Source organism: Culex quinquefasciatus, chromosome 1 (assembly GCF_015732765.1).
Source record: "Culex quinquefasciatus strain JHB chromosome 1, VPISU_Cqui_1.0_pri_paternal, whole genome shotgun sequence".
Lineage (NCBI taxonomy): Eukaryota > Metazoa > Arthropoda > Insecta > Diptera > Culicidae > Culex > Culex quinquefasciatus.
Genome location: NC_051861.1, coordinates 23625360 through 23651882, shown reverse-complemented (window position 1 = coordinate 23651882; position 26523 = coordinate 23625360). Strand labels below are relative to the sequence as shown.

General features: G+C 37.6%; 2 protein-coding genes and 1 long non-coding RNA gene across 4 annotated transcripts; 2 read left to right on the top strand and 1 right to left on the bottom strand.

The window, feature by feature from the left end:
* Nucleotides 1-464: 464 nt before the first annotated feature.
* Nucleotides 465-1482, top strand: LOC119765150. The gene is made up of 2 exons (XR_005276529.1): nucleotides 465-740; nucleotides 795-1482. It is a non-coding gene; the product is annotated as an uncharacterized LOC119765150 (long non-coding RNA).
* A 3086-nt stretch (nucleotides 1483-4568) lies between these two features.
* On the top strand, nucleotides 4569-5681 carry LOC6031552 (very-long-chain 3-oxoacyl-CoA reductase). Its single transcript, XM_038251419.1, has 4 exons — nucleotides 4569-4723; nucleotides 4791-4837; nucleotides 4899-4974; nucleotides 5032-5681. The coding sequence occupies exons 1-4, from the start codon at nucleotides 4579-4581 to the stop codon at nucleotides 5679-5681; spliced, it is 918 nt and encodes a 305-aa protein (XP_038107347.1). The 5' UTR covers nucleotides 4569-4578.
* Nucleotides 5682-9964: 4283 nt separating this feature from the next.
* LOC6031551 (very-long-chain 3-oxoacyl-CoA reductase) lies at nucleotides 9965-25631 on the bottom strand. 2 transcript variants are annotated; one of them, XM_001842283.2, is made up of 4 exons: nucleotides 25477-25631; nucleotides 23951-24145; nucleotides 17965-18011; nucleotides 9965-10998 (listed from the first exon to the last, which is right to left on the bottom strand). In XM_001842283.2, exons 2-4 carry the CDS (start codon nucleotides 24102-24104, stop codon nucleotides 10240-10242), a joined length of 960 nt encoding a protein of 319 aa, XP_001842335.1. In that variant the 5' UTR covers nucleotides 24105-24145; nucleotides 25477-25631; the 3' UTR covers nucleotides 9965-10239. The 2 variants fall into 2 exon arrangements, with proteins under 2 accessions (XP_001842335.1, XP_038117246.1); XM_038261318.1 differs by having other exon boundaries at nucleotides 25376-25628.
* Nucleotides 25632-26523: the final 892 nt, after the last annotated feature.

Genomic DNA, 26523 nt, shown 5'->3' with positions numbered 1-26523 from the left:
TATGACAGACTTAATTTTTCAGACTCGAAAATATTTTTTTGCAATTCCGTCCTGAAACTACTCACTTTTCCTGTCATTCTTGAACGACGAAATAGCCTACTTTTCTGTACCAAAAATAACAGAATCGAATAGCAACACTTTTCAAAATAAATGCTGAAAAGTAACACTTTTCAACATTTTTTTGATTTAAACAATTTATTGATCAAATACATCAAGCAAAACATTGTAAAACGTCCAATCTCATTTTTCAAAACATTGAGAAAAACGAAGATGAAATCTGCGGATAGTTTTTCAATTCCTATTTCGAACTTATTTGCCTAATTGAGGGTATTATTCAATTAAAATACGTGAAACTAGTATCGTTATGCTTCCTCGTATTCAATTTTAAGAAAACATTTCATTATTGCTGTAAAATTGATGATAAAATTACATTGGCCTTTTAAAAAAGTTAGCAACATGCGGGACCGGTTAAGCCCTTTGCGTTTTAGCGCCTTTGTAAACATTGGCGTGTTTCATTTTCCATCTGGCCCTATGTCAAACGGCCAAACACGACGTCAGGATTTGTTTTTGTTGTTCTTTTGTTTTTTGGCTTCGCAGGCCAAACCAAAACAAATTATGATATCGTGTTAGGACTTTTGCACCAAAAACTCATTTTTCTCGTTTTACGTTAATTGAACAGTTAATTAGTTTTATTTTCATAAAATTTATATAATGTATCGAGTTTTATTGTATTCCTAAAGGTAAGATCCAAGTTTTAGTGTTTTAAAGTACCTAATAAAGTTTTTATTTTACAGGGAAGTGCAAAGCAGGTGGCGGCAGAGGTCGAGGGAGGAAGAAGTTTTCGTTCGCTGTTTTTTCGGAGGAGCTGCTGCTGCTGAGCCGCCATGGAGTATCAACCCGGTTACGGTGATAAACATGCCAGAGTACGTGACGAGTCGGATGGCGGGGATTATCCGGAACCGACAGCAGCAGGTTATTGCGAAGCCATGAGGCTCGAAATCGTTTGTGTAACCGCAGTTCTCGGCGCAACTGATCGATCTGTGCTCGCTGGACCTCGCTCCGAAGAAAACCGCCACCAGCAGGTTCGGTCTGGACTAGGATGAAACTGCGCCTACGCCAAAAGGATACAAACGTACCTCCTCATCATCTGTGACGAGAACAAAGTATCCGGACAACACAGTGAACCACCCGGAATAGTCTTCCCTGGTGCCAACACAGATGCCGCAAAATAGCTCGGACGTCTCCGTCGATCCTGTATGTTTTTGTGCTTTACCGGATATCACCCAAGGAAAAAGGAAGTGATTGAGTTCTTTCTGTTCTAAAGAGCGTATTCAACGGGAGGTTCCATCGGAACAAAATAGCTTGGATCTTGCTACGGCCGAAAAGTACGACACGGAATAGCAAACTAGAGAAATGAATCACCTCTCATAAGCAAAGATTTCAAGTGATGGTTTTCACCAAATAAATTGATGCATTTTTGTTCTTTTGTGTTTTTTTTTAAATAAAATCATAATGACGCACGTCTGGGGAGGAATTTGCCAGAAATAATCTCCAATTTTTATTTTTGGTAAATCGACATTAGTGGAAGAGTAAATTCGTTGATCAGAAACGTCGATGACGGCGTCGGAACATGGCACCGGTTGATGGGTGACGCTGCTTCCGGTAGCATATTCTCCTTTGAAGCTGCCTTTATCGTTTCTTGGATCGCATCCACAGCCTGCATATTTTCAATTCGTACACTGACGCATCCGTCGTTCCGTATCAATTCTTCGGCGACAAAACGGATTCATGTCGTTGGCCCCGCTCGTGAATCTACTATCACCATGGTCACTGAAGGTGGCCACTATTGTCGGGTTATTCCGGGCGTCGTCACCTGAGCTGATCTTGAGCGTAGTCGTTGCCTGGGGCAGGTTCACCTGGTACACGTCGTTGCTGCTGAAGCGGGGCTGGGTAGCTGTTCACCGGCGACATGCGAGTAGCGCGCGGCCGCAGATTTTTAGTTACTGTCCGTACCGAGACGAAGCGTTCATTCTTCTGCCGCGACCACCATCCGGACGTCACCTTTCACCGCTACCATTTTCAACTCCCCTGCTACTTCCGCAGGTGGATAAAATGGAACGAGCCATGTTATTACCGCCAGGACTGACTGGAATTCCGAATGAGCTGCGCGGACTGCCCGTTATATTAGTTGGAAACAAAGGGCCATACTCTGTTTCGATTTTTGTTTTGAATCGATACTGGTTTGTCCCTGGAGCTAACACGATTTCAAAACAAAACAAAAAGTTTCCACATTGGTCCTTTGATGCAAAGGGTCTAAGTGGATATTGAAAACAAATAAGATGTCATAAACTTTGGCCTTTTGTAAAATTATGTTTTTTTTCTCATAAAAATCATTGTTTAATACTTTTCTCGACATGCAGTGATAGTTTATGACTAAAAGCATCGATTGCATTAAAAAACCGGTTTGTTTACATTTTTGACTTAGGTCCTTTTACAATGTTTTGCTTGACATGAAAATTTGACTTAAAATTTCACTCAGTGTGCGTTTTTTGGAATTGCAAAAAATGTTGTATGGAACTCATTGCAAAACTTGATTTTTTTCAGCACTCTTCGTATTTATCCAACTCGGTGAACCTCGTTGGATAAATGTACGACTCGTGCTGAAAAAATCCTCTTTTTGCAACTTGTTGCATAAACTACTATTAACGGAAAGCTCGTTTAATTTCCCATAAGTTTGAAATGTTATTTTCGAGTACAATTGGCTTGATATACACAAAAATGGCTAATAAAGGCCTAGGATAACATGTCTACAAAGTTTCATTGAAATTTTTCTTCTACAAAACGCTTTTGAAGAGATTGGTGCGCTGGAAGTGGGGACACGAAGTCGTGATTATTCAGGTTAATTTTTTTGTGTGCTTTTGTGTCGCTGTTCGTGAGTATCATGCAAGCAGTAGTGATGAGGAGATGGATTTTTGTGGTGTTCTCTTTGTGCTGTGTTCGTGTTCATGTTCATGCCATGCATGCGATGGGGGATCATTGTGCTAATGAATATTATTGCGCGTCAGTATCGTGTGAGCAGCAGTACCAGGATGATGGTTTTATTGTCGTGTTCGTTTTGTAATGTATTTGTGTTTAAATCTAGCTTGGTTTTTTGTGGTGATGTAGCTTGGTGGTTGAAAATCTAGCTTGGTTTGTGGTGTTAAATAATAAGAACATTCAATTTACTAACATTGAGTCCAAAACCTCCCTACAAACATCTATACCACTAGGTGACGTAGAGATCTCTGCGCATTCTAGATAGATGTTTACTAACATGCCTTCCAATCCCCGAGGTTAGCAAGGTACCGGCCAGGAGCCCCTTATCTTACTGGATAGTATTACACGCTCATCTAAAGATGAAAACATGGTATCTCCCGTGTTGGAATATTGTAACCGGATGAGAGTCTAGTGCTATTATACGTTTAATTACAGTTAAACAGCAAGATAAGCGTTGTGCAGCCATCCGGAATTGTGTGACCTTTATTGCTAATGCTAATGCTAAACGCTTTTGAAGCTTGTAAATACACTTTATGGGTTAACACTTGAAGCAACGACGGGGTCAAAAACTACGCGAAGCACCAAGGGGATCAAAAAAGTTGGAAATGCAACTTCAACCGGCTGTATCTCGGCCGATCCGGAAAAATGTCTAGAATCACCTACAATAAAGTAGATCCAAAACAGATGCGTGTACCCTAAGTTACAATGAAAAAGGCATTTCCAACTTTTTCCAAAGGTTCAAAGAGCCGGTGAAGTTGCATTTCCAACTTTTTTGACCCCGTTGGGGCTACAAGTAGAGAGCCTATATGGAGAGGCGAAATGTCACTCTCAGGGTTCCAATCGAACTGTCAAATCGGGGTTCCAATCGAGCAACAAGATCATGCAAGAAGATGGTTGGAATCAATTTAAAATAGTTTTGGCAAAAAACGAGACTTATAACAATTACAAGTATTGTAAAACTGTTGTTGATAATAATCTGGTAGTTTTTGTTATGTTTGAGCTTGTTCGGTATAAAAAAAGTGCCAGCACGAAAGAAAAACTACAAGTTTTTCAACCTTAAATTTGAATGACTTTGGGTGTTTGAAATTTCTCCCAGAACATTTCATTTCCCTATGTAGGTCCCTAGCTACAAGTGTTAAGAGAAATTGACGAAACAAAAAGTGTAACGCCTCCGCGTAAAAGAGATTTGCATGTAACAAGAAAAACATTCCTTTATTTTCGAAAAATGCCCATTCTGCATTTTGCCATGAATCCATTAAATTACAGACCCCTTTTTCCTGGAGGAAAAATTATCATACAAAAACCTCCGTTTTGAAATTATACATAAGGTTGGTAAAAAAGCCTCGCTGATATTACTGTTCCCGATTCTTCTGTCTAAACAGGTCTAAACCAAGATCACCCATCCGTTACATCTCCGGGGAAAGTCACGCGTCATGGTTGAGAAAAATGAGCGCGTTGTTTTTTTTGGGAGACCCACAAACGATAGTCTAACTTTGCAGCCTTCGGATCGAGCGTTTCGGAAGAAACTCCGCAGAAATCAAAATGTACGATTATGTTAGTGGCATTTGCACCCTGGCCGTGGCCTTCCTGCTGCTCTGGCAGGTGGTTCCGTGGTTGTACCTGAATTTGCTAGGGCCGAAGCTGTTTGGACCGAAAATTCGGCTAAAGGAGATGGGCCAGTGGGCGTGTGAGTGTCACGTGTCACACAAGTTATGGAGGTTTTGAGTAATGAAATCGTGTTTAATATTTTTTAGTGGTCACGGGAGCAACCGATGGAATTGGGAAGGCCTTCGTCAAAGCCGTAAGTAAACCTTAGATTTTGTGTTCTGATTGTGAAATTTTTGTTGAATGTTTATTCACAGTTATCCAAGAAGGGCATCAACTTGATTCTCGTGAGTCGATCTCTCGCCAAGCTAAAAGATGTTTCCAAAGATATTCGTGAGTTGAACGTCCACCATAAACTGTCGTCAAATAAAAAAAATCTTCTTGTTGTAGAAAATGAATTCAACGTTCAAACCAAAATCATCGCTGTCGACTTCACATCCGGTCCGGAGATCTACGACGCCATTGAGAAGCAAACGGCCGACCTCGAGGTTGGCATTCTGGTCAACAACGTGGGCATGAGCTACGCCAACCCAGAGTACTTCTCGGCCCTCCCAGACCGACTAGAGTTCTTCGACCGCATGATGGCATGTAACGTGACCTCGGTACTTCGGATGTGCGGCCTGTTTCTCCCAGGGATGGTCAAACGGCGCAAGGGAGTGGTCATCAACGTAGCGTCAATCTACGTGTACTTGCCGGGTCCGTTAATTTCCGTGTACGCAGCGTCAAAAGCTTTCGTGGCCAAGTTCAGCGATGCTTTGGCCACCGAGTACGCTGGGCACGGCATCACCGTCCAATCGCTAGAGCCAGGCTTCGTCGCAACGAAATTGTCGAAATTTTCTCGAACCAACATGGTTGTTTGTACGCCGGAAACGTACGTCACAAGTGCCCTGGCCATGGTCGGATTCGCTCGACACAGCACAGGTTACTTTCCCCATGCGGTGCTTCTTTTTTGTGTGAATTTACTGAATTTCCTATCCCCGTCCTTATGTCAATTTATATTTCTTAAGGCTGCCGCTGCTGCCAGACAAATGCAAAAATAAATTAATAATTCCACCAAACGATTGTTTTGAGGTCATGTAAAGAAAAAAACATGTACACAAATTTTGCAGTCAAAAATTTATAAAATTTAAAATTCGAGGTCGAAATTTTTGAAGGTTTTGAGCATCTTTTGTTCTACGAAAATCTTTACATCTCTTGTTTTATGTTTTTCTTGTTTCATTTTTAGTATCATGTCTAGTTTATGTTTGTTTTTGGTAGTCTTGGCCTATTCTACTACCTTCTATCATTAAATTTGCCTATCAAATTTTTGTCTTATTTCTATAGTAAATTTTTAAATTTTTTGATTGTTTTTCACATTTTCTGCTGTAGTATGGCAACATTATCATTTAAATTGTAAAAAATGCGTAAAGGCACAGTCTGGGACACTACTAAAACTCCTGTAGATTTCCTTTTACTAAATATGTAGCAAATGTAAGTAAACAATACAGCCAATGTTGACCCCTAAAGAAATGAAAATGAAAGCTTCCAACCCTACTTTCTAAAAATTTAAAGAGTTCTTTCAATGCTGTTTAAAAATCAAAAATTGGTTTAAAAATTCCTGAGAAAAAAGTAAGTTTGATCCACGAGAACAAAAATCACGAAAGTCCATACATTTTTGACAGGTTTCTCAAACGAAACCATAACAACGTTTTTACCTAGATTTTTAAAAACATGGATTTTATAGAAAACCTAGATGTTTGGGTATCCAATTTTATGCCCTGGGCCAAATATTCAATATTACGCTCTTTCAAATTGCCAGTCTTGGTTTAAAAATTTTGAAAATATTTTTTTTCGAAGAGATCCGAAAATTTTACGAATGTTTGATATTTTAACATTGTAAATCGGATCATTAGTTGCTGAGATATCGACATTAGAAAACGGCGGGTTGTTTGAGTGAGACTAAGAAAACATCAATTTTCCTGTTTTTAAACACTTGCATGGCAATATCGTATCAACAAAGTTCAAAAAAGCAAAACATAGAGAATTTTCTCAGCTTTTCAAAAATATTTTTTTCAAAATTGGGCAAATGTGCACTTATTTAAAAAAATTAAAAACTGCGACTATTTTCAAAAAAGTTACCTAAAAATGGCTATAACTTGAAAACGGTGCTATTTATCAAAATTTCACTAAAGTAATTTTCGATTGCGAATTCGATCTTACATCGAAAAATGGAGTTGAAAATTTTTCGCGACCAATATTTAGATTTAAAAAATATCAGTATTGATTCAAAAGTTCATAACTCGGTCAAAGATTTTTTGCACAACCTGGAAATTTCTGAAAAGTTGGCATTTGATGTCCTCTAAAACATATCAAAATATGAAAAAAAAAATAAAAATAGTGTTTTTTTTTGCAAATCAAGTTTCAGTGACAAAAAGTTAAATAAAAAATCACCAAATTTTTTTTACCGTGTATATTTTTTTTTAGTATAGTCCATATCCATACCTACAACTTTGCTGAAGACACCAAATCGATCAAAAAATTCCTTCAAAAGATACAGATTTTTGAATTTTCGTACATCATTTTTGTATGGACAGCTGCCAAATTTGTATGGAAAATTATATGAACGAACTAATGATGCAAAATGGCTTCTTTGGGCATACCGAAGGCACCAAAAAAGTTACAGCCGGATTAAAAAATACAAAAATTTAAATTGAAGAAAAAATACCGATAACGTAGAGAATTGCTCAGGCGATTTCAGGGGTTATGAAAAAAACATGCGATCCAATTTCCGTCCAGGGCGAAATCTAGTTTTGTGTTTTCAGATTTTATATAGAACCAGTTTTCGTTTGCCATAAAAACTTATTTAATCGCAGTGAAATGTTCTTGAAAATATATTTGGAACATTCTTGATTATTTTAAAGGTTAAATAATCATTTTAATTAATTTCATTCATTAGGGTGTCTTGGTGAAAACATCAGTTCAAAAATTAACCTAAGCTGAGATGTGGGACACCTAGTTCAAACGTGCTAAGAGTTTACAGGCAAATGGGAGAAAAAAATGAGCAGAGGATGAAAAAGTAGTTAAACAATATTTTTCACGGGTGGACAAAAATTGGATTTAGGGGGGCGAAAATAGGCTCTTCAGAGCACTTTATTAAAACGCAAATTTTAAACAAAAATGAACATGTAAATGATTAAAACCTTGTGTAAACGTTCTACAACAAATAGAACCGAAATCCATAAATTGTCATCAAATTCTTATCAAATTTAGATTGCCACTATAAAGTGGACGATTTCTGGGTCCTCTACCCTATTTGGCCTATGCTACTACTTCCTATAATTACATTTTGCCTATCAAGTTTTGTCATGTTTTTGCAGCCTCTTTTCAGTGATGGGCCAATCTTTGACTTCAGGAGGTGGATTTGGACCACCTTAATGTATACATATCGACTCAGAATCAAAAACTGAACAAAAGTCTGTGTTATTTTGTGACTAACAAACCGGTTCGAGTGTCCCGGCAACCGATTTAACCTAAACCGGTTGCATTCGATTTGATTTAGGGTCCCATAGATCGAATTTTGAATCTTTGGAAGTTTCTCATAAACAATAATCATGTCACAGAGAACAGATGTATATTTCCAAAATCATGATGGCCTACAGTAGCAGAACGTTGGACCATCTAATCACTGCATAAAACATTCAAAGAAGGTAACTATTTTAAGTTGTTGCTTGAAACATCATTTTAGAATGAATTTGAATGTTTTCGTTAATGTTAATGCATTTTTGCATTATTTTTTGTGAACTGGAATTTTACAGAAGTAAATTTTATATCTAAGCGAGGTTAACATTTATTTTCTTTCGAAATTATTGATCCTTTTTCATTGTTAAGTCAAGTAAATATTCTCAGCCGTGACGGTGGCGCCGCCAAGCGTATCCTGCACACACTAATTTCTTTGATGCAAGATTGTATGCAACGCATTTTTTTAGTGCAAAAGTTTTTAAGTTAGAGCCTAGATGTACATCTGTTCTCTGTGATCATGTGTTTTCTCATGTTAGATATCGAGTTTTTGAAAAAAATCAGTATTGATTCAATAATTCATAACTCGCTCAAAGATTTTTTGCACAACCTGGAAGTTTCTGAAAAGTTGGCATTTGATGTCCTCTAAAACATATTAAAAAAATAGTGCTTTTTTGCAAATCAAGTTTTAGTGACAAAAAGTTTAATGAAAAATCACAAAAAAAAATTACCGTGTATCATTTTTTCCCAGTGTAGTCCTTATCCATACCTACAACTTTGCTCAAGACACCAAATCGATCAAAAAATTCCTTCAAAAGATACAGAATTTTGAATTTTCATACATCATTACATCATATCATCCGATTTCTGGATCCTCTACCCTATTTGGCCTATGCTACTACTTCCTATCATTACATTTTGCCTATCAAGTTTTGTCATGTTTTTGCAGTCTCTTTTCAGTGATGGGCCAATCTTTGACTTCAGGAGGTGGATTTGGACCACCCTAATGCATACATATCGACTCAGAATCAAAAACTGAACTGTGCTATTTTGTGACCAACAAACCAGTTCGAGTGTCTCGGCACTGGCTGAACCGATTGCAACCTGCATTCGATTTGATTTAGGGTCCCATAGATCGAATTTTGAATCTTTGGAAGTTTCTCATAAACAATAATCGTGTCACAGAGAACAGATGTATATCATTGAACAAACAGCATTGAAAAACGTGTGTAAAAATTCAAACCAAAATACGTTAAAAAGAGCTAGGGTGTGCACCATCCGCCTAGATAGCGCCACTTCCAAAATCATGATGGCCTACAGTAGCAGAACGTTGGACCATCTAATCACTGCATAAAACATTCAAAGAAGGTAACTATTTTCTGTTGTCGCTTGAAACATCATTTTTGAATGAATTTTCTGTTATGTTTTCGTTAGTGTTAATGCATTTTTGCATTATTTTTTGTGAACTGGAATTTTACAGAAGTGAATTTTATATCTAAGCGAGGTTAACATTTATTTTCTTTCTAAATTATTGATCCTTTTTCATTGTTAAGTCAAGTATTCTCAGCCGTGACGGTGGCGCCACCAAGCGTATCCTGCACAAACTAATTTCTTTGATGCAAGATTGTATGCAACGCATTTTTTAGTGCAAAAGTGTTTACACACAAGTTAGAGCCTAGATGTACATCTGTTCTCTGTGATCATGTGTTTTCTCATGTTAGATAAGTGGCAAGAAATCGGCTTAAATATTACCATGTTACATACACATCATTGTATTCATCGTAACGTAGGAAAAATTTCGGATGATTTCAGAAAAAAAAACTAAACAATCTTTCGCATTTCAATGTTTAATTGTTTACAACCTTAAACTAAAGGGTTCATATCTTTGTATTATTGATTTGTTAAAATACTCCACTTATTACACTAAACCTCGATTCCTACTAAACTGTAACAAATGCCATTTGTTGGACTGTCTTCGCATCCGCTAAGCACCGATCGCGGACGAGACTTGAAATGAGTGAACTCTTTCGCAAATAAATTACGCGGTTGTCTGGAGATCACGCACACGTGTCTAAGAAAGCTAGGAAAAATGAAAAGCTAGAATTATTTGGTTTCCGCAGCCAGCTTGGCCGCCCTCTTGACTGCTCTGGCGCGAATGTTGTTCATCGTGTTGAGGGTGATCTTCTGGCTGACGTAGGGCGAAAACAGGCCGATCATGTCGATGCCAAGCTGCAGCAGCGAGTGCGGATAGTAGCCGGTGGTATGGCGGGCAACACCAAGCGTGGCCAGGGCACTGGAGACGAACGTTTTGGGCGCACAGGACATCCACGTGGCCCGACGGATCTTGGACATGTTGGTCGCGACCGGACCCGGCAGAACCGACTGAACGGTGATGCCGTGCCGGACGTACTCGGTTGCAAGATCATCGCTAAACTTGTCGACGAACGCCTTCGAGGCGGCGTACACGGTCAGCATCGGAGCGGGGATGACCGCCGAGAGAGAGGAAATGTTGATGATCGCTCCCTTGCGCCGTTCGACCATGCCGGGCAGGAACAGGGTGCACATTCGCGTTACCGAGAAGATGTTGCATGTGACCACTTGGTTGATGAACTTTTCCTGGTTGGGCAGTGCCAGGAAGAACTCCGGGTTGGCGTAGCTCATGCCCACGTTGTTGACCAGCACGCCCACCTCGAGTTCGGCCGTTTGCGCCCGGATGTTGTCGTAGATCTCCGGACCGGATGTAAAGTCCGCGGTGATGATTTTGGTTAGGACCTTGGATTCCGCTTCAATCTCCTTCGCTACCTCTTCCAGCTTGGACTGGGTCCGGCTGATGAGCACCACGTTGAGGCCCTTCTTGGCGAGCTGTAAGAAAAAGGAGATGAAGAAGAAAGGGGGCCGGTCAATGAACGATCCATTGTGACACGTGACGTGAGATGGGATTAAAGGGTGCCCTAATGGTGCTGTTGTGCACTTTCTCCGCGTGTTGCACATCAACCAATGCAATGACTTATAACTTTTGAAGCCATCTGGTCACGGTGACCTGCGGTCCGTACATAACTCTCTGCATCTCTTAACAAAGGTAAACATTGTGTGATGGTACATAAGCCTACGAAGCCACGGATGGTGTAACATTAATGCTTTCGTAATGTGTTTTATTGAATCAATTTGAGAAATTTCAACGAAATTTAATAAATCGTTTGTAAACAAACTGGTGCCTAAATTTCAGAATGGTTCCTGAATAGTTCAATACTGTCTTAAAAAAAGCTTTTTATAGTCCTCTACACTGTAGAAATTCCCCTACCCATTAGTACTTTTTGTCCCTTTTCGCCTAAGTTAGCAATTTAACACCCCCTCTATATCGATATATTGATATAAAAAAAACAATTACGCGGTTAGAAGCATGGCTGCATTCCACCCTAGCTGGCCTGGGTTCAATCCTAAACGACTCTGGTTCTCGAGCAGACGGAAATAACTTGGGGATAACATGTTTTGATATTTGAAAATATTAGGCCAATAACATTTTACGTTATTTATTACAAGATTTGTTATTCGTCGCTATGATTTTTTTGGTTATTGGATTGTTGTTGTAATAACAAACTAATAACACTTTTAGTTATTCTTCGACCAAATCTTTGTTGTTATTTTTCGTTATTTTAACAACTAACCCGATCATCCCAATAACAGTTGGATGCAAAAATGATTTTTTCAAGAAGATTCCATAATACTTTCTGTTATTTTAACAGTATTTGTTATTGAAATTGCAGGATTTTTTTTTTATCACCGTCTGCCCGGGTTGGCATTTATTGAGAAGATACATGTTTGATAGCCGGCTTGAGTGCTACGTTAGGTCATTCTGCCAAGACATGTGGGTTGTTGTGCGAATTGTTTGTTTTTGTCATATTAAAATTAAATAATTTAGTTTTAGAGCAATTTTAGAAACTTTTCATGCATGTAATATTTTTTTCTGATGGATCGTAAAACAGTTTTTTCGTCACAAAATCTGTATTTTTGTTAGTGACAACTTGACCTTGTTTGACAATCTAAGTTCACTGCATCAGGACAACCAACAACTACCGACAGGTGGCCTATGCATTTTTTTAATTTAAAGCTTTCGTTACAATAACTCTGAAAGACAAAATGAAAAAAATGATCTGGCGATGGCCTCCAATAGGAGACTTGTACAAATCTCACTTGAGTAAACAACATTTTCAAACAAACAAAAAAAGACAAAACAGCTCTTTATAAACCTGCAAAAGATACAAAAGATCAGGAAATAATTTACATCTAGAAATAAACATGGTTTTTGAAACGGAGCCAACTAAAACCAAAAGATCCGGCTTCGTAAAAGTCTATGAAAATCACTTGAGTGATCATAACTTAGCCAGGGTTGCAAGGTATTCAATATACATCGAGAGGTCGGGTGATTGATCAAAACAATTTTTTTTCATACAGATCCGGCTTCAAAGAAGAACATAAATATCACTTAGTAGTCATATTTTAAGACAGGGTTGCCAGATCTTCAGAATTATGGACTTGTTTGGAATGTCTTGCAATAACCTATCCTACGATAAATCGGATCATTGATCCGGATATAGTTTTCATACAGATATTGTGGATTTGAGGAAGGTGCTGTGTCCTATCCGCTTCCGCCTCGTAAGCGGTAGATCGGGGTTCAAATCCCGGCTCGGACCAACACAACTGGTGATCTTTTCCCTTCTGGAATCGATTGCTTAGTAAAGGGAAGGTAGTGTATCGTCACAAACTGGACCTTATCACGACACCTTAGGGAGGCGACCTATGGAATGTTAACATTAACCTTAACATGTTAACATTAAGTTGAGAATGAAACTGCCACTGAATCCGCTTTGTAAATCCGGCCACGATTCTCTTCAAGGGTGTTCCCCTCAGGAACAGGGAAAGATTTACTTTTTTTTTACTGTGTCCTATCCCTCGCCTAGACCAGACCAAAATCCATGGTAAAGCTGACAGACCAAATCTGTCAGACCAAGACTGTCAGACCAAAGAGCAAAAAGTAAACAATTTTGTTCTTCGACGTAGGTGCACACAAATCAACAATAGAAAATTTGAAAAAAGGTATTATTTTTCCAATTCAATGACTGGGTTTGGACTGCAAAATTGAATGGACGTCAGAAAATGATTCCTTATTCTTCCACTTTAATTTTTGATCGCGTTTTCGGTTTACACCTGAAAAATCTTGAAATTATTTATACGGATTTGTGATTCATCTCTTTCCACCATTCCCTTGGTGGATTTAGCTCGTAGCTGGATTTTCTGGCATCTTCTCACGGTCATTGCAAACGGTCGTGAATAGACCTAGGGGTTCCCAGTTGGAGTGAAAAAATTCAATTTGTAGAAAAAATATGGATTAAAATTTTGCTTTTTTATCACTTCTCCCACATCAAGAATAACTGTTTGAACATGCTCGCAATTTTTTTATTCGGTCGGAAAAATGTTATTTTTCTTGAAAAAACTTTCATTTTTAATCACATGATCACCTCTAATTCTGGCTCGATGCCGCCATCATGCGACCGCGTGCTCCGTTTGTTTGTCAACAAAGCAGCAGCTGGATGGTGAGACGCTGAGTCGGGCGGAGAAGAATACACCTAGTTGTCAGTGTCAGCCACTTGCAAACTGTCAGTGAGAGCCGCCTTCAATTTTTGTTACTGTTCTTATTTGGCTAGAGCAGTATTGTGTTTGAAGGAAAATAAATTTAAAAAAGTTTTTAAATTTGCAAATGTTTTTTCAGACTGAGACAATTGGGTACTAAAGCCCTATGTCAATTTTTATTTACAACGGTAAAAAACACGATTAAAAACCATTTCTGAACACTTTTTTTCGTTTTAATGCAAAATTTTTTTTTGACAAGACAACATTTTTTCGGTGGATCAACTATGGTCCCCTTGGAACGAGCTGTCAAGTAGGAACTTTTCTGTCAAGAAGGACCGCGAGGTTAATTTTTCAAAATTGATTTAAAAGTTCATTTTAAACTCTTTGTGGTCATACAAAGGGTCATTGTACTCAGAAAAATAAGCTTTATCGCTGTAAACAATAATATCAGCAATCTAAGCTTCATTTTAGGACCCGATTCATTAAATACAAAAGAGGATAAAATAAAATAAAATAATTAACTTTATTTATTTGTAAATTTTTGCTAATTTTTGATAAGATTTAGTTGAAAATATGTATTCATGAGATATATTTCCAATATGACCATAAATCAATCAATGTTATGTCTTACATACATGTACTTAAACTAAGACTTATTTAGTTAGTAGTAGTTAGTCAATGCGTTTAAATATATAAATCGTTCAGTACAACCCGAGCTGTGGAGGAAGTGAAGCAAATTCTTTGAACGAATATAGGAACAAAGAAGGAAAAACGGCGAGCTGGAGGTTGACATAAATAAAAAAGAAGCAGAACGTTTTCATTTTTTTTTTGAAAAAAAAATCATCGTTGGTAAAATTTGCCAAAAAATTAAGATCGTTCAATTTAACATTAGCCACCGTTTTTCAAACAATCGCTCTGCAAAGCCGGCATCTCGGAAGAATGATCATGTCACAGCGAATTCACTTCACTTCCTCCACAGCTCGGGTTTTGCATTTTATTGCAACCAGAATGGAAAATGACAGAAAACAAAGTCCGGCAGTACCGGCGCTTACGACGCTGTAGTTTCCTGCGCTGTCGGGTGCGGTTCCGGATATAAACAGAAGGATCGCCTTCGACAAGCAGGAAGCAGCAAACAAAATACTGGCCCCTCACGCCTTTGGAGTCACGAAGGAACAAGGCAAGGAGGTACTCTACAGTTCGGCTGAGCTGTGGAAAATTTTCAACGAGTTCAGCACCCAGCTAAAAAAAAATTCATTATTTTTTATGTAACTTTCATGATTTCCGGTCCTACCCTCGTCTCGGCACCGAAGAGGACCTAATAAAAATAAGTTATGAATAAAAAAAAAATTGGCGGGGAAAGTTGCATCACATGAGTCATGCACGATCTTGAGCACTATTTTGAAATGTGCTGCAAGAAAATTTGTATTGTCAAGAAGGGCAGATGACGACTGACTGGAAATTTAAATGGGAAGAGAAATTATCTTGCACAAAAAAACAAAAACAACAACAAGAAAATGAATAAGAATAAGAAGACCTCTTCGCTTCTCCCTCCCAGGTGAGACGAAGTGAGGGGGGAAGAGATTTTGATATTTTTATGCCCGCATCTGGCCCGCCGCATATTTCGTCGGTCGTTGAGTCGCGGTCGTTTCCAGCGACAGAGTCCAGCTAGGAACTGATCGTACCATAAGTTAGACTTCAAAAAAAGTATATAACTCTCACTTCAGTAGTCATAACTAGAGGCAGGGTTGCCAGATCTTGAACATTTAGAATCGTTGGAAAAGGCTTCCGATTACCTTACTTAAAAATTCTGGGAATTGAGTTGATTTCTGACCACTTTTGTAACATCCAAAAATTTGCGAAAAAGAAACACTTGTTTAAACATAACTTTTTAACTTCTTTTCGAAACTTCAAAAAGTTTGATACTCGATGCATGGGACTCAAAACCAAGTCGAATGTAACCGGTTTGGCTTATCCAGGTTTTTAAGCAAAGATGGCGTTCGAATGGTGAACGTCCCAAATGTCAAAATCGCGCAGTAGCACCAACATTAGAAAATAAAATGTAGATGTCATACATGGCACACTTTTTTCGTAATGTTGGCACCACTGCGTGATTTTGACATTTCGGGCGTTCATCATTCGAACGCCATTTTCGCTTAAAAATCTGGATATCGGTTCAGCTAGTGCTGAGAAAACTGAGTGACAATTTTAATAACACATAGACACACAGACAAATAGACATAAGTTCAGTTTTCGATTCCGGAAGCTGGCCAGGATTAGAACCTTACCTCAGTGAGGTAGGCAAACCGTTTAAATTTACAGAGTTGCTTAGATTGGCATGCTCAAAAGATGTTCAGAGAAGAAAAATCCCGGAAATATTGCTAAAAAGTAAGATTTTCTGAAACAATTAACCACCCAAATTTTCAAACAAGCCAAACGTTGCCCCTTTCCATTTGCAACAATTGTTCCCGAGACTCCAAACTGCAATTTTTGTCAGAAAATTCATTTTCTCACCCAATAACGGAAACATAAAAAATCTTAAAACTAGTAACATTGACTTTTGAATTATTTCCGCCACTGAAATGGTCTTTTGAAAACCTTATTTTTATATTGTTTTTTTCCTACATTTTTGAACAATAACTATTGAAATTGCTCATCAATATTTATGCTTTTCAATTGCGATAAGTGCTGAAAGGAAGTGATTCCTATCGACTTTCAACCCCTTTACGTTCACCTTGTAGATCGAAGGTTAGCCTTAGAATCGCTGGTAACGTTGCCTCATTACGGCGGCTTCCAAAAGCGACTTTTTTTGTATTATTACCACACTCCATTCCACGCATCCGTCTGGAACGACTCCCGTTTGCCCAAGTAGTTAGCACCATTCGACAAAAAAAAAACCGTGTTCAAAACACCTCACCCAGCAAGTTCTAAAGTTTCCCGTCATTCCCGATTTGCGCGTACTTTTGAGCCTTTCCCTCTTTAACGCTAAATGCAAATCATCGGAACCGATTGAGGAATACTAAATCAACAATTTCGCCCAACGAGCACACAACAAAAAATGTCGACAATTTTAATACGCTATTACGAATCGCTTCTTGAAAAGGTCGTGAAGAAATGCCCAGCATTGTAGTTTTACGTCAAACGGTTAGGTTAGGTAAAAAATAACTATCTTCAAACAATTGACGATGTTATTGGGCACACTCTTGATGGTTAAATGATCATCACTTACGTCAGCACTTTTATTGTGTGGTCACTAGAATCGTTCTCCTGCGTGTTCGGTTACAATGTAGTGAGACCTTGAACTTGGTTGATTGTGCAACACGTGCACCACTGGACGTTGTACTAAAATTACTGCTCTCAATAATTGAAATGTAAATCAGGTTGAATGCATATTGGCAGTAGTGTTCAAACAGGTCAGGTTCTTCTTTTATGGTACTGCACAATTTGTCGATTTATAACTTTTAAAAGGTTTCGACTTGAAAATAATAAAACTTGTACTAAATATTCGAATTTTCTGTTGTACTAAACACTTCGATTATTAAAGAATAAAATTGAGAAATTTCTTTTAAAAACAATAATTTTACTTGAATTACTTGCATATCAAGATAAATAAAAAAAATATCGATGTACTAAAACCTGTACTAAAACAGCACCCCCTAATAAATACTGCCTCACCAAGTCACAAAATTCACACGTGTAAATATGCAAATTAAACAGCACGTTGGAGCTAAGTAATGACGTGCGAATCAACGTGTCAACACAGATGCTTCCCCTTGGCGAAAAGGGAATAGAGAAGAAAAGTTCCGTCGGGGGCAAACAAACACACATTCCGGCTGATTTTGTTTACAAAGTCAGTACTGGAGAGCAGTGAGTGACCGGACAGCGTGTCTGAGTGAACAGTGAATGCAGTGTAAACAGTTTACAGGCGGACAACGATTGTTTGACTGAAAAACAAATTTCTTATTTTATTCGAGTTTAGTACAATACTTTTTTGAAGGTAGGTTCTTTAGCTTCAAAGTTGAAATTGGTTCTAACAGCAATATTATAGTACAGATAATAATTTACGAACTATTGAGGGTTTGATCAAAAAAAATTTTTTTTTTCGAGTTTTGTACAATGTTGTACTAAATTACGTTAAAATTTAACCTAACAGAAGATTTCGAATAAATATTGATCTTGAAATTCTAGCATGATTACACTTACAGCTTTCGCGTAGGCCTTGCCAATTCCATCGGTTGCTCCGGTTACCACTGGAGAAAAAAAAAGAGAAAATATCATTAGTATTTATTCGCGGACTTGTCAAACCTGGCAACGCAAAGTGGCCCGCAGCTGACTAACGGACTTGCATTATTGATCAAGTGAATTAATTATACCCTGCACTCACATGCTGAGCACTGCGGAATCGTAGCAAATTATTGGGGAAGTGCCCCTTGCAAGGTAGGCAAGATCGCGACGACAAGTCGACTCTTCCTGGCAGTGAACTGTACAGTGTACAGTACTGTCACTGTTGTATCACAGACAAATAGATAAGAAAGGCAAGTTTTTTTAAAATTTAGTACTTGAAATTACATCACATTGAATAACATTCATTGTCTGATTGTCTGTGTAACTTTAAAAGTCGTTAAAACGCAAACCTTCCTAGAAGTTTTTGAAGAGAGTACTAACTTTACGACTGTCGATTAGCAGATGCAGTGACGATCATCGGCGTCGTAATTTTGCTGATTTACGGTTGATGAGGGGTCAAATAATGGTTACGGGTGGCGTCAGTGCTGCACACCTTCGCAATTACTATTAGAAACTTGTGGAAGTTGGTGGAAGTGCCTATTTAGCGCTGTCCCACATCACCCCAGGTAACGGTACCAGGAAAAAAAAGGGCGAGGTTACACGCCCTTGAACTTCAATTTGCAGTGTTGCTGGTTTTTGCGCGCGATGTACTAAAATGCGGCTCTGTCAACGTTTTGTACTAAAAAACACGTGTTGGGGTAGGCATGCTTCAAGCTGTAATTAGTGTAGCGTGCGCGACAATAATTGACACTGTTTTAGCAAACGACACTTTTAAGTAGTTGTTCTTCAAAATAACAAATTTGTTATTTACTCAAAGTAATGAAACAAATTGGAACTCAAAAAAGTTAGATTAAAATAGTCTAGATTTTGGCACGCTCACTTTGATTGCATTTTTTACTTCATTTTGAAAAAGTGATATCAATTTAATAATCTTTTAATTCAAATTCAGATTTTTTTTGTTAATTTAAGCAGAGATGATCGGACATCTTTCACCTTTTTTCGCAAATTATATTGTCTTCACAAGATTTTGTTTCCAAAATCATACAGAAAAAATATTTGATGTTATAACAGCTTGTTGTTGACTATTTATCACAATTAAGTTTTGTTTGGATCCTCCAGTTTTGTAGGCTGATTTTTTATTGTAAAATGTTGCTTTTTTTGAAGATGGATAAATTAATCATTTTTTATTCTGTTTGCCACTCGTACCATGCTGTCCTCGTTGCTGAACATTTGATACTCCGTCGACTAAGAAAATCACACCTGCTGATATCGTGAAATCAAAAGATCGTTACTTAGAAACAGTCGTTAACCTTTTCTTAAAAACGCCGTCGAGCGCAAAACCTGTTTTGATAACCACAACGGAAGTTGAAGCCCTAAAGAACGCATTTGAAATTCGATGAAGGTTTTACCTTTTATTGCTAAACTTTTATTGCCAAAAACACATAAAACCAAAATCATTTTCTTCGCTGTATAGAAAAGGTTTCAAATTCAGCTCAATTTAATTTCCTGACAGTGTGTCAGATGGAAAAAGTTTAAGGTTTAAACAAAAATTAATGAAGAAAAAAATCGATGCACAACTGGTGAAATTTTACAACTTAAGTAATCTGATTGAAACTACGGCACTTCTCACTTTATACCGCTCTTATTCAACTCTTCTGATGCAATCTTGTGCGGCACTTATTTATGTCACAACGTAGCATTACTACAGCGATCACCTTTTTCTCAACTTGAAATGACCAACTTGCGATCAGGGGGAAAAAAAAGTCTCTCTCACTTGAGCAACTGCGACATCGGGAGGGAAAGTAAAAAATCCCCCTCTGAACGTGTTTTTGTTTTTAAAGTCTGAAAACATAAATCGGGAAATACGCATTCCAGATTCGGGGACCGGTTTTTGGGACTTTCTGCAAGTCATTGCGAATTATTCCACTGGGGATTATTGATTTTGAGATTTTAGGCGTAATTTCCAAAATTGCATTTGAAGAAGAGATTGCATTTGTTTTTTGCTGGTTGAAAACAAATATGCCAAATAATCTGGATTAATTGATCATGTTACAGATATTTTATGAAACTAAACATAAAGGTTCATTGATCCTAAACCAACATTGACGTCACAAAATTCAATAACTCTGATGTAGGGGCAAGTGGGGCAAAGTGTAACAAGCTAAGGAAATGCTTGTTAAAACCCATTAAAAAAGTTGAAAAATCTGTCGGATTTGTTATAATCATCTTATTCCGAGTCTTGACAGAGACTTTGATAGAACATGTTTTTAAAAAAAATCCTGTTTTTTTAATGTAAAAAAAAATATTTTAATTTTTTTTTATTTTCCGTACGTTCTACTCAACTAGTGGGGCAAGACGAACAACCCGTTGGGGCAAGAGGAACAATGCATGAAACAACATGCTAATTTACTAACAATTGAACTGTTAACACTTAGATACATCAGATTAGAATGTATTTGAAAAGTTTCTTTCATTTTTAGATTAAAAAATAATATTTTATGAAAAATTCGATCGTTTTTTACGAAAAACAAATTATTAATTAGATGATAAAGAGAAAATTTTCGCGAATCACTATATTTTGTATGGTTTTTTTTTTATTAATTGTTTATGTGTTTGTTAAGTACTTTTATTTATATATTTCACAATAAAATATGTTGTTCCAGCAATTCTTAATTTTTTCCATACTTTAAATCCATATGGTACACTTGGTTTTGAAAAAAAACTTCATTCAATCTTATGCCCCGTGGGGTTTACGTCGTTTTGGCGGTTATGAGGTAGTAGAATCAGCTAATTGCATTGCTAGCAACAATTCCTCATACTGGAAATAATCAAAATTGTAAAAATTACGGCCGTACGAGAGATTGTTCCTGTTGCACCATATGGTCATCTTGCCCCACCTTCCCCTATCCCATATTTTTCAGAAGCAAAACAGAACGCCAAACCAGTTATCAACATCAAGCTGCAGCGCAACCCAATTCTACGCTGATCATAATGAGTTGCAGAAAAAAGCGGTGTAAATCTGCATATTTTAGCATCACATTAGGTGGCGCGTCAAAATAAAGTTAACCTTAACCCAAATATTGCCCTTTTTACAAATAGGTAGGAATGTCAAGTTTGAAGAAAGAAAAAAAAAGAGTGATCACTGATCACTGATTATGATTTTTGAGCTAGTTTCCAAGAATGGAACCAGCACATGGCTCCAAATATTTGACCACTTGTTTGACCAAAACCAGTGCTACTGAAGGACACGAGACCGTGTTTTAACCCTAAATTTGTCATAATTCGATAAGTCAATGATTGACAGGTAGGGAATCGGTTTAGGGTCTCATGCATCGCTATTAAATTATTAGACGTCGCGATAAGTAGTTTAATGTTCGGTATAAAATGTGTTTTCGAATATGCTATGATTAAGTAGATAAGTAGGGAAGTTAAATTGAAACCCATAAATTTTATTTATCTAATACATAAGGTAACTGAAAAATGAGCCTCCACATTCAAGCTGAGAAATCGCGGTAGCTTAAGGTTCAAATATGAGCACAACAGATCAACATAAACCCTTGATAGTCGAGGATAACCGTAAACCGGGGTGACTTTAATATATTTTCTAAAACCTGTCAAAGACTTCACACAAAAATAATAATAAATGAATAAAAAATAGGTCTAAAGTTCATTTTCAAAAGTTAAATCTGATTTGAAAATTTTGAAAATATAAAAAATCGCAAAAGTTTCAATTTTTATCATTGGAAATTGTACCAAAAGTATTCAGTATCGTCAGTTGAAAATTACAGGCTAATTAGGTGACAATTAGAGCAATTCATTTCGATTTTTTTGTAAGGTTGTATCTCAGAAACTAATTACCGGATTTTCAAGGTAGCAGAGAAAAAATGGAAGGAAATTTTTCCATCTTTTTAAAAGTATAAAATTATTTATAAGGGTAAAAAAAACATAATCAATCAAAAATTTATAACGGAACATTTTATCAAAAAAGTACTTTTCGATTGCAAACCCGATTTTGCTTTAAAAACGATTTCTTTTATAATTTCTTGTACAGATTTTAGATATTTCTTCTTATTTCTTCTATTTTTTAACATTCATATCTCCTAAACCAGATTTTCCACCATCACTCACTATGGCTCAAAGGATGTATTTTTCATCCCCTAAAACATACAACAAAATTGAAAATAAAAAATACGTATTTTGGTAATTCAACTTTAAGTCATACAAAGTTGATCAAAAAATTAGATTTTTTTTCCGTGCGCTTTTTTTCTGAAAGTCCTGATCGTAACCTACAACTTTACCGAAGACATCAATTCGATCAGGAAATCCCTTCTCATGATACAGAATTTCATACCTTTACATGTCTATTTTGTATGACCAGCCCAAAAAAATCATATATATATATACAGTATGTAAAAAAAGTATTTTTGCAATTCCGTCGTGAAACTATATACTTTTCCTGTCATCCTTGAACAACGAAATAGCCTACTTTTCTGTACCAAAAATAACAGAATCGAATAGCAACACTTTTCAAAATAAATGCTGAAAAGTTCTACTTTTCAGCACTCAAATGGGTGCTGAAAAGTTGAACTTTTCAGCACTTGTTTCGAATTATTGACAAAAAAAAAAGATTTATTGACAAAATACATGAAAATTTTACATAAAATTTCACTCAGTGTGTGTTTTTGGAATTGCAAAAAATGTTGTATGGAACTCGTTGCAAAACTTGATTTTTTCAGCACTCTTCGTATTTATCCAACTCGGTGAACCTCGTTGGATAAATGTACGACTCGTGCTGAAAAATCCTCTTTTTGCAACTTGTTGCATAAACTACTATTACACCCCTTGGGCACTATGCACATTTTGTGATGAAACATATAAAAAAATAAAGTTTGACAGGAACCTAGTACTACGTTTTGTTCAGAAACTCATGCCAAACATTTTGCTACAAAAAGCTCATGAAAAGATGATTTCTATAAAAAGTTATATAAAAAATACTATTACGAAAATAAAAAAGGTGCAAAAAAAGTTTGTACACCTTTGGAAAAATTAACATAAATAATGTTATTTGTTGACAAATCACCATAAATCCAGTCTGCCAACTCCAAATAGGCATCCTTGACTGATTAAAAAAAAAAAATTTGGATTGAATATAAAGTTTACTAACTACTTAGTATAAAAGTTTATATAACTCTGGAAATTCTACATAAAACTTATCTAAACTTAATTTTGCAAACTTTTAATTCAAGTAAATGTCAATATATTACCATAGAATTGCTAAATAAACATTTTGGAGTGGGTATAACACCGTTTTGGGCGTATTTGTATCGATAGAATAGATTTTTCGTTGGAATTTCGTAACAACCCGGAATTACGTCGTCGGAAAATCCGCCGGCATCCGAACCGGTCCACGATTCACAGATCAACCTATGTGGAATCGGAAAGGGCATAAAATTTCCGATCTTTTGATACCCATACATCTAGTTTTTCTTTAAAACCTACGTTTTTAAATACCTGGGCAAAAAGTAAGTTTGATCCACGAGAACAAAAATTACGAAATTCCATACATTTTTGGCAGGTTGCTCAAACGAAACCATAACAACGTTTTTGCTTAGGTATTTAAAAACGTGGGTTTTATAGAAAACCTGGATGTATGGATATCAAAAGATCGAAAATTTTATGCCCTTTCTGTAGTACTAGGTTTCTGTCAAACTTTAATTTTTTTACATGTTTCATCACAAAATGTGCATAGTGCCCAAGGGGTGTAAATACTTTTTTTACATACTGTACAAAGATAAGTTGAATTGCGATATCGTATAGAACCACTAGGCTTTTTTCCCTTGACTTTAAAAAATTGACAATAAAAAAATTATCTATTGTTCTGTTGCACCCAGCACGACACACTCACCTGCCCACGATCCCAGCTCCTTCAGCCGGATGCTGGACCCGAACAGCTTCGGCCCGAGCAGGTTCTCGTACAGCCATGGGAACACCTTCCGGAGCAGCTGGACGGACACGACGAAGACGCACACCCCGCCGAAAATGTCGTACGCGTTGGCCATCTTTTTCGGATTTTTCCTGAGGGACAGAATTTTGACCAACCCTGTTGAGCCGGGAGGGGTGAAGAAGGCAGGCTTTGAAGTTATATGGCACAATCACAGACACTCGCGGTAGCCCTTAGGAGCCGGGGCAGTAGGCGACGCGATCCGATAACGACGAGCACCGATTGCCTACTGAAAGCTCAATACGGAATGACCTGCTGGACGGTCGCGAGTCGCGCGCGATCGATGGAACCGCTGATTGGCGCGTATTTAGCACGGGAATATCACCGCAGTAGGCGGGTGTGAGTGTGGCGGGTAAGTGTTGGTATCTCTCCTACACAGTGCCGACAAATGATCCCGAAACGCACACCACGGAACGGAATGCTTTCTTTTCAACGAGAGCCGGCTTGCTTAGATTGCAGCTAAAATGTGTCGTTATCAGCGAGCAATCACGAACACCAAATAATGATACTGAATTTTAAACTCGTCACGCACACCTGACCTCTGGTAACTCTCGCTAGTAACTGGCTGACAACACGCGTTTCTCTCTGAGGCTGTGGTGCCCGCAGCGAAGCAAGGTCCAGATTTTACGTAAACAGTGGTTTGAAAATTTTGGAAGTGGTTCCAACGCGATGACGACGCGGCGACGCAGACCGACGACGACGACGACCTAAAGAGCGTAATTCTCCGTGAAAACGCAAATCAATTTGATAACTTTCTGGTAGAAACTATTTTTTTAAGCATCGGCTGCTGTTCGCTGCTGTGATAGTTTTGTTTTAGTTTTTAAATATATATTTAATCTTAACAATCCTTGACCTGATGCACAGTTTATACTAACAGGCTATCGTAACCAATAAAACAACAAATTACAAATTACTTAAACAAATTAAAGTGAAAAAATGTTTCAAACACACTGATTCAAAACCTTTAAAAAAATCTTGCTGAGTACTAGTTTGAAAAACATTGCAATCAATACAGACCCAAAACATCACAATTTTCATTGGATAATAAAAATGATGGTGATGAAATGTGCCTTCAAGTTGAAACCAAATATTTTTTCGACAGCCATTTTAATTTGCATTTTCGCATAGAATTAACCTAAAGTTAACATGACCGACCGAAGGCAGACGCGAAGCCAAAAAAACACCGAAAATCAATTCAACTGCAGTCGGAGCAGGCCACGACGACGGCGAACGGGAGAAATTCGGTATGGATAATGACAGCGGCGCAGCGCCACGCACAATAACTTTACCAACACAAACACACACGCACGTAACCCTAAAGAGATTTACCTCCTAAAAACCAGGCACTAAAATTCGCCTTTCTTGTGTATTTTACACGTAATGTTGAGAAAAACTCAAAAGAAGTGCAAAAACGGCGAAGATGCGCTCACCCGGCTATTGGCGCCCGTGTAAATGGAACGCGGTGAAGAAACTCGATGCTTTTTTGGAGGTTATGTCACACTTTGGCAGCTCGGCACGACTCGTCACGACGCGGACCCTAAACTGCGCTGCTCTCGTGCCTCGTACTACAGGCTGCGACGACGACGGTTCAGAGTGTGTAACGTGGAAGTGGCCACCACGACGATGACAGAAATTTCCCCTTTGCTTTCATTGACTGAGTGTGTGGTGATGAATAAGAGTACCATTTTAACTGTCGGTTTCATTGATAAGGTTGAATTCTTACAAAAGTGCAACTTCTCTTTTTATGTCCAATTTTCTGAAATAACTTAAAATTACAGAAAATTGTTTACCAAATTGATCAATTTACTCCCAGTTTTGAAACCAAACAAAAACATTGACATTGAGCAAGTCACGCAAAGCTTGGGGCTCCCGGTATGATTCCCGGCTGAGTATTGACAAAAGGAGAAACACGCTGTTTTGCTGGATAGAAATGCGCATGCTCACCATTTTCGGTTCACATGGATTTGTGAAATTCTGTATTTTCACCCCACGTCGCGTCTGGGAGAACGTGTGTAGCACGGAATAGATTGTGAATGTGTTAGAAATTGCATGGAATTTTATTTTTGATCTAAGACTAAAAGGATCTAAAAGGATCGCATCCTGCCTTGTCCTTTTTAAATTTGTGTAGTGTTTTGTCTATTTTTTTTTGTTTATTACATCGTCGCCTGTGTGCGTAATTTTTATTATTGACTTGAGTGCTTATCTGTAGTGAAGATCTTTACCTTGAAATATTTCAGGTTGAATTTTCACTTTTATTTAAAAATGCATTGATTTGTAAAACTTGCAATTTTCGTGGATTTTTTGGAAACATTTCATCGCACAAATTTAATGGCACAAGTCAGGTTGACATTTGACGATGAAGTGTAAAACCCCGCCAAATTTTCCATCTACATAGCATGAGAAAACATACCGATGAAACGTTTAAAAAAATCTACCACAATTATCAGTATTTTAAAACTTCATCATCCCGGTCGAGA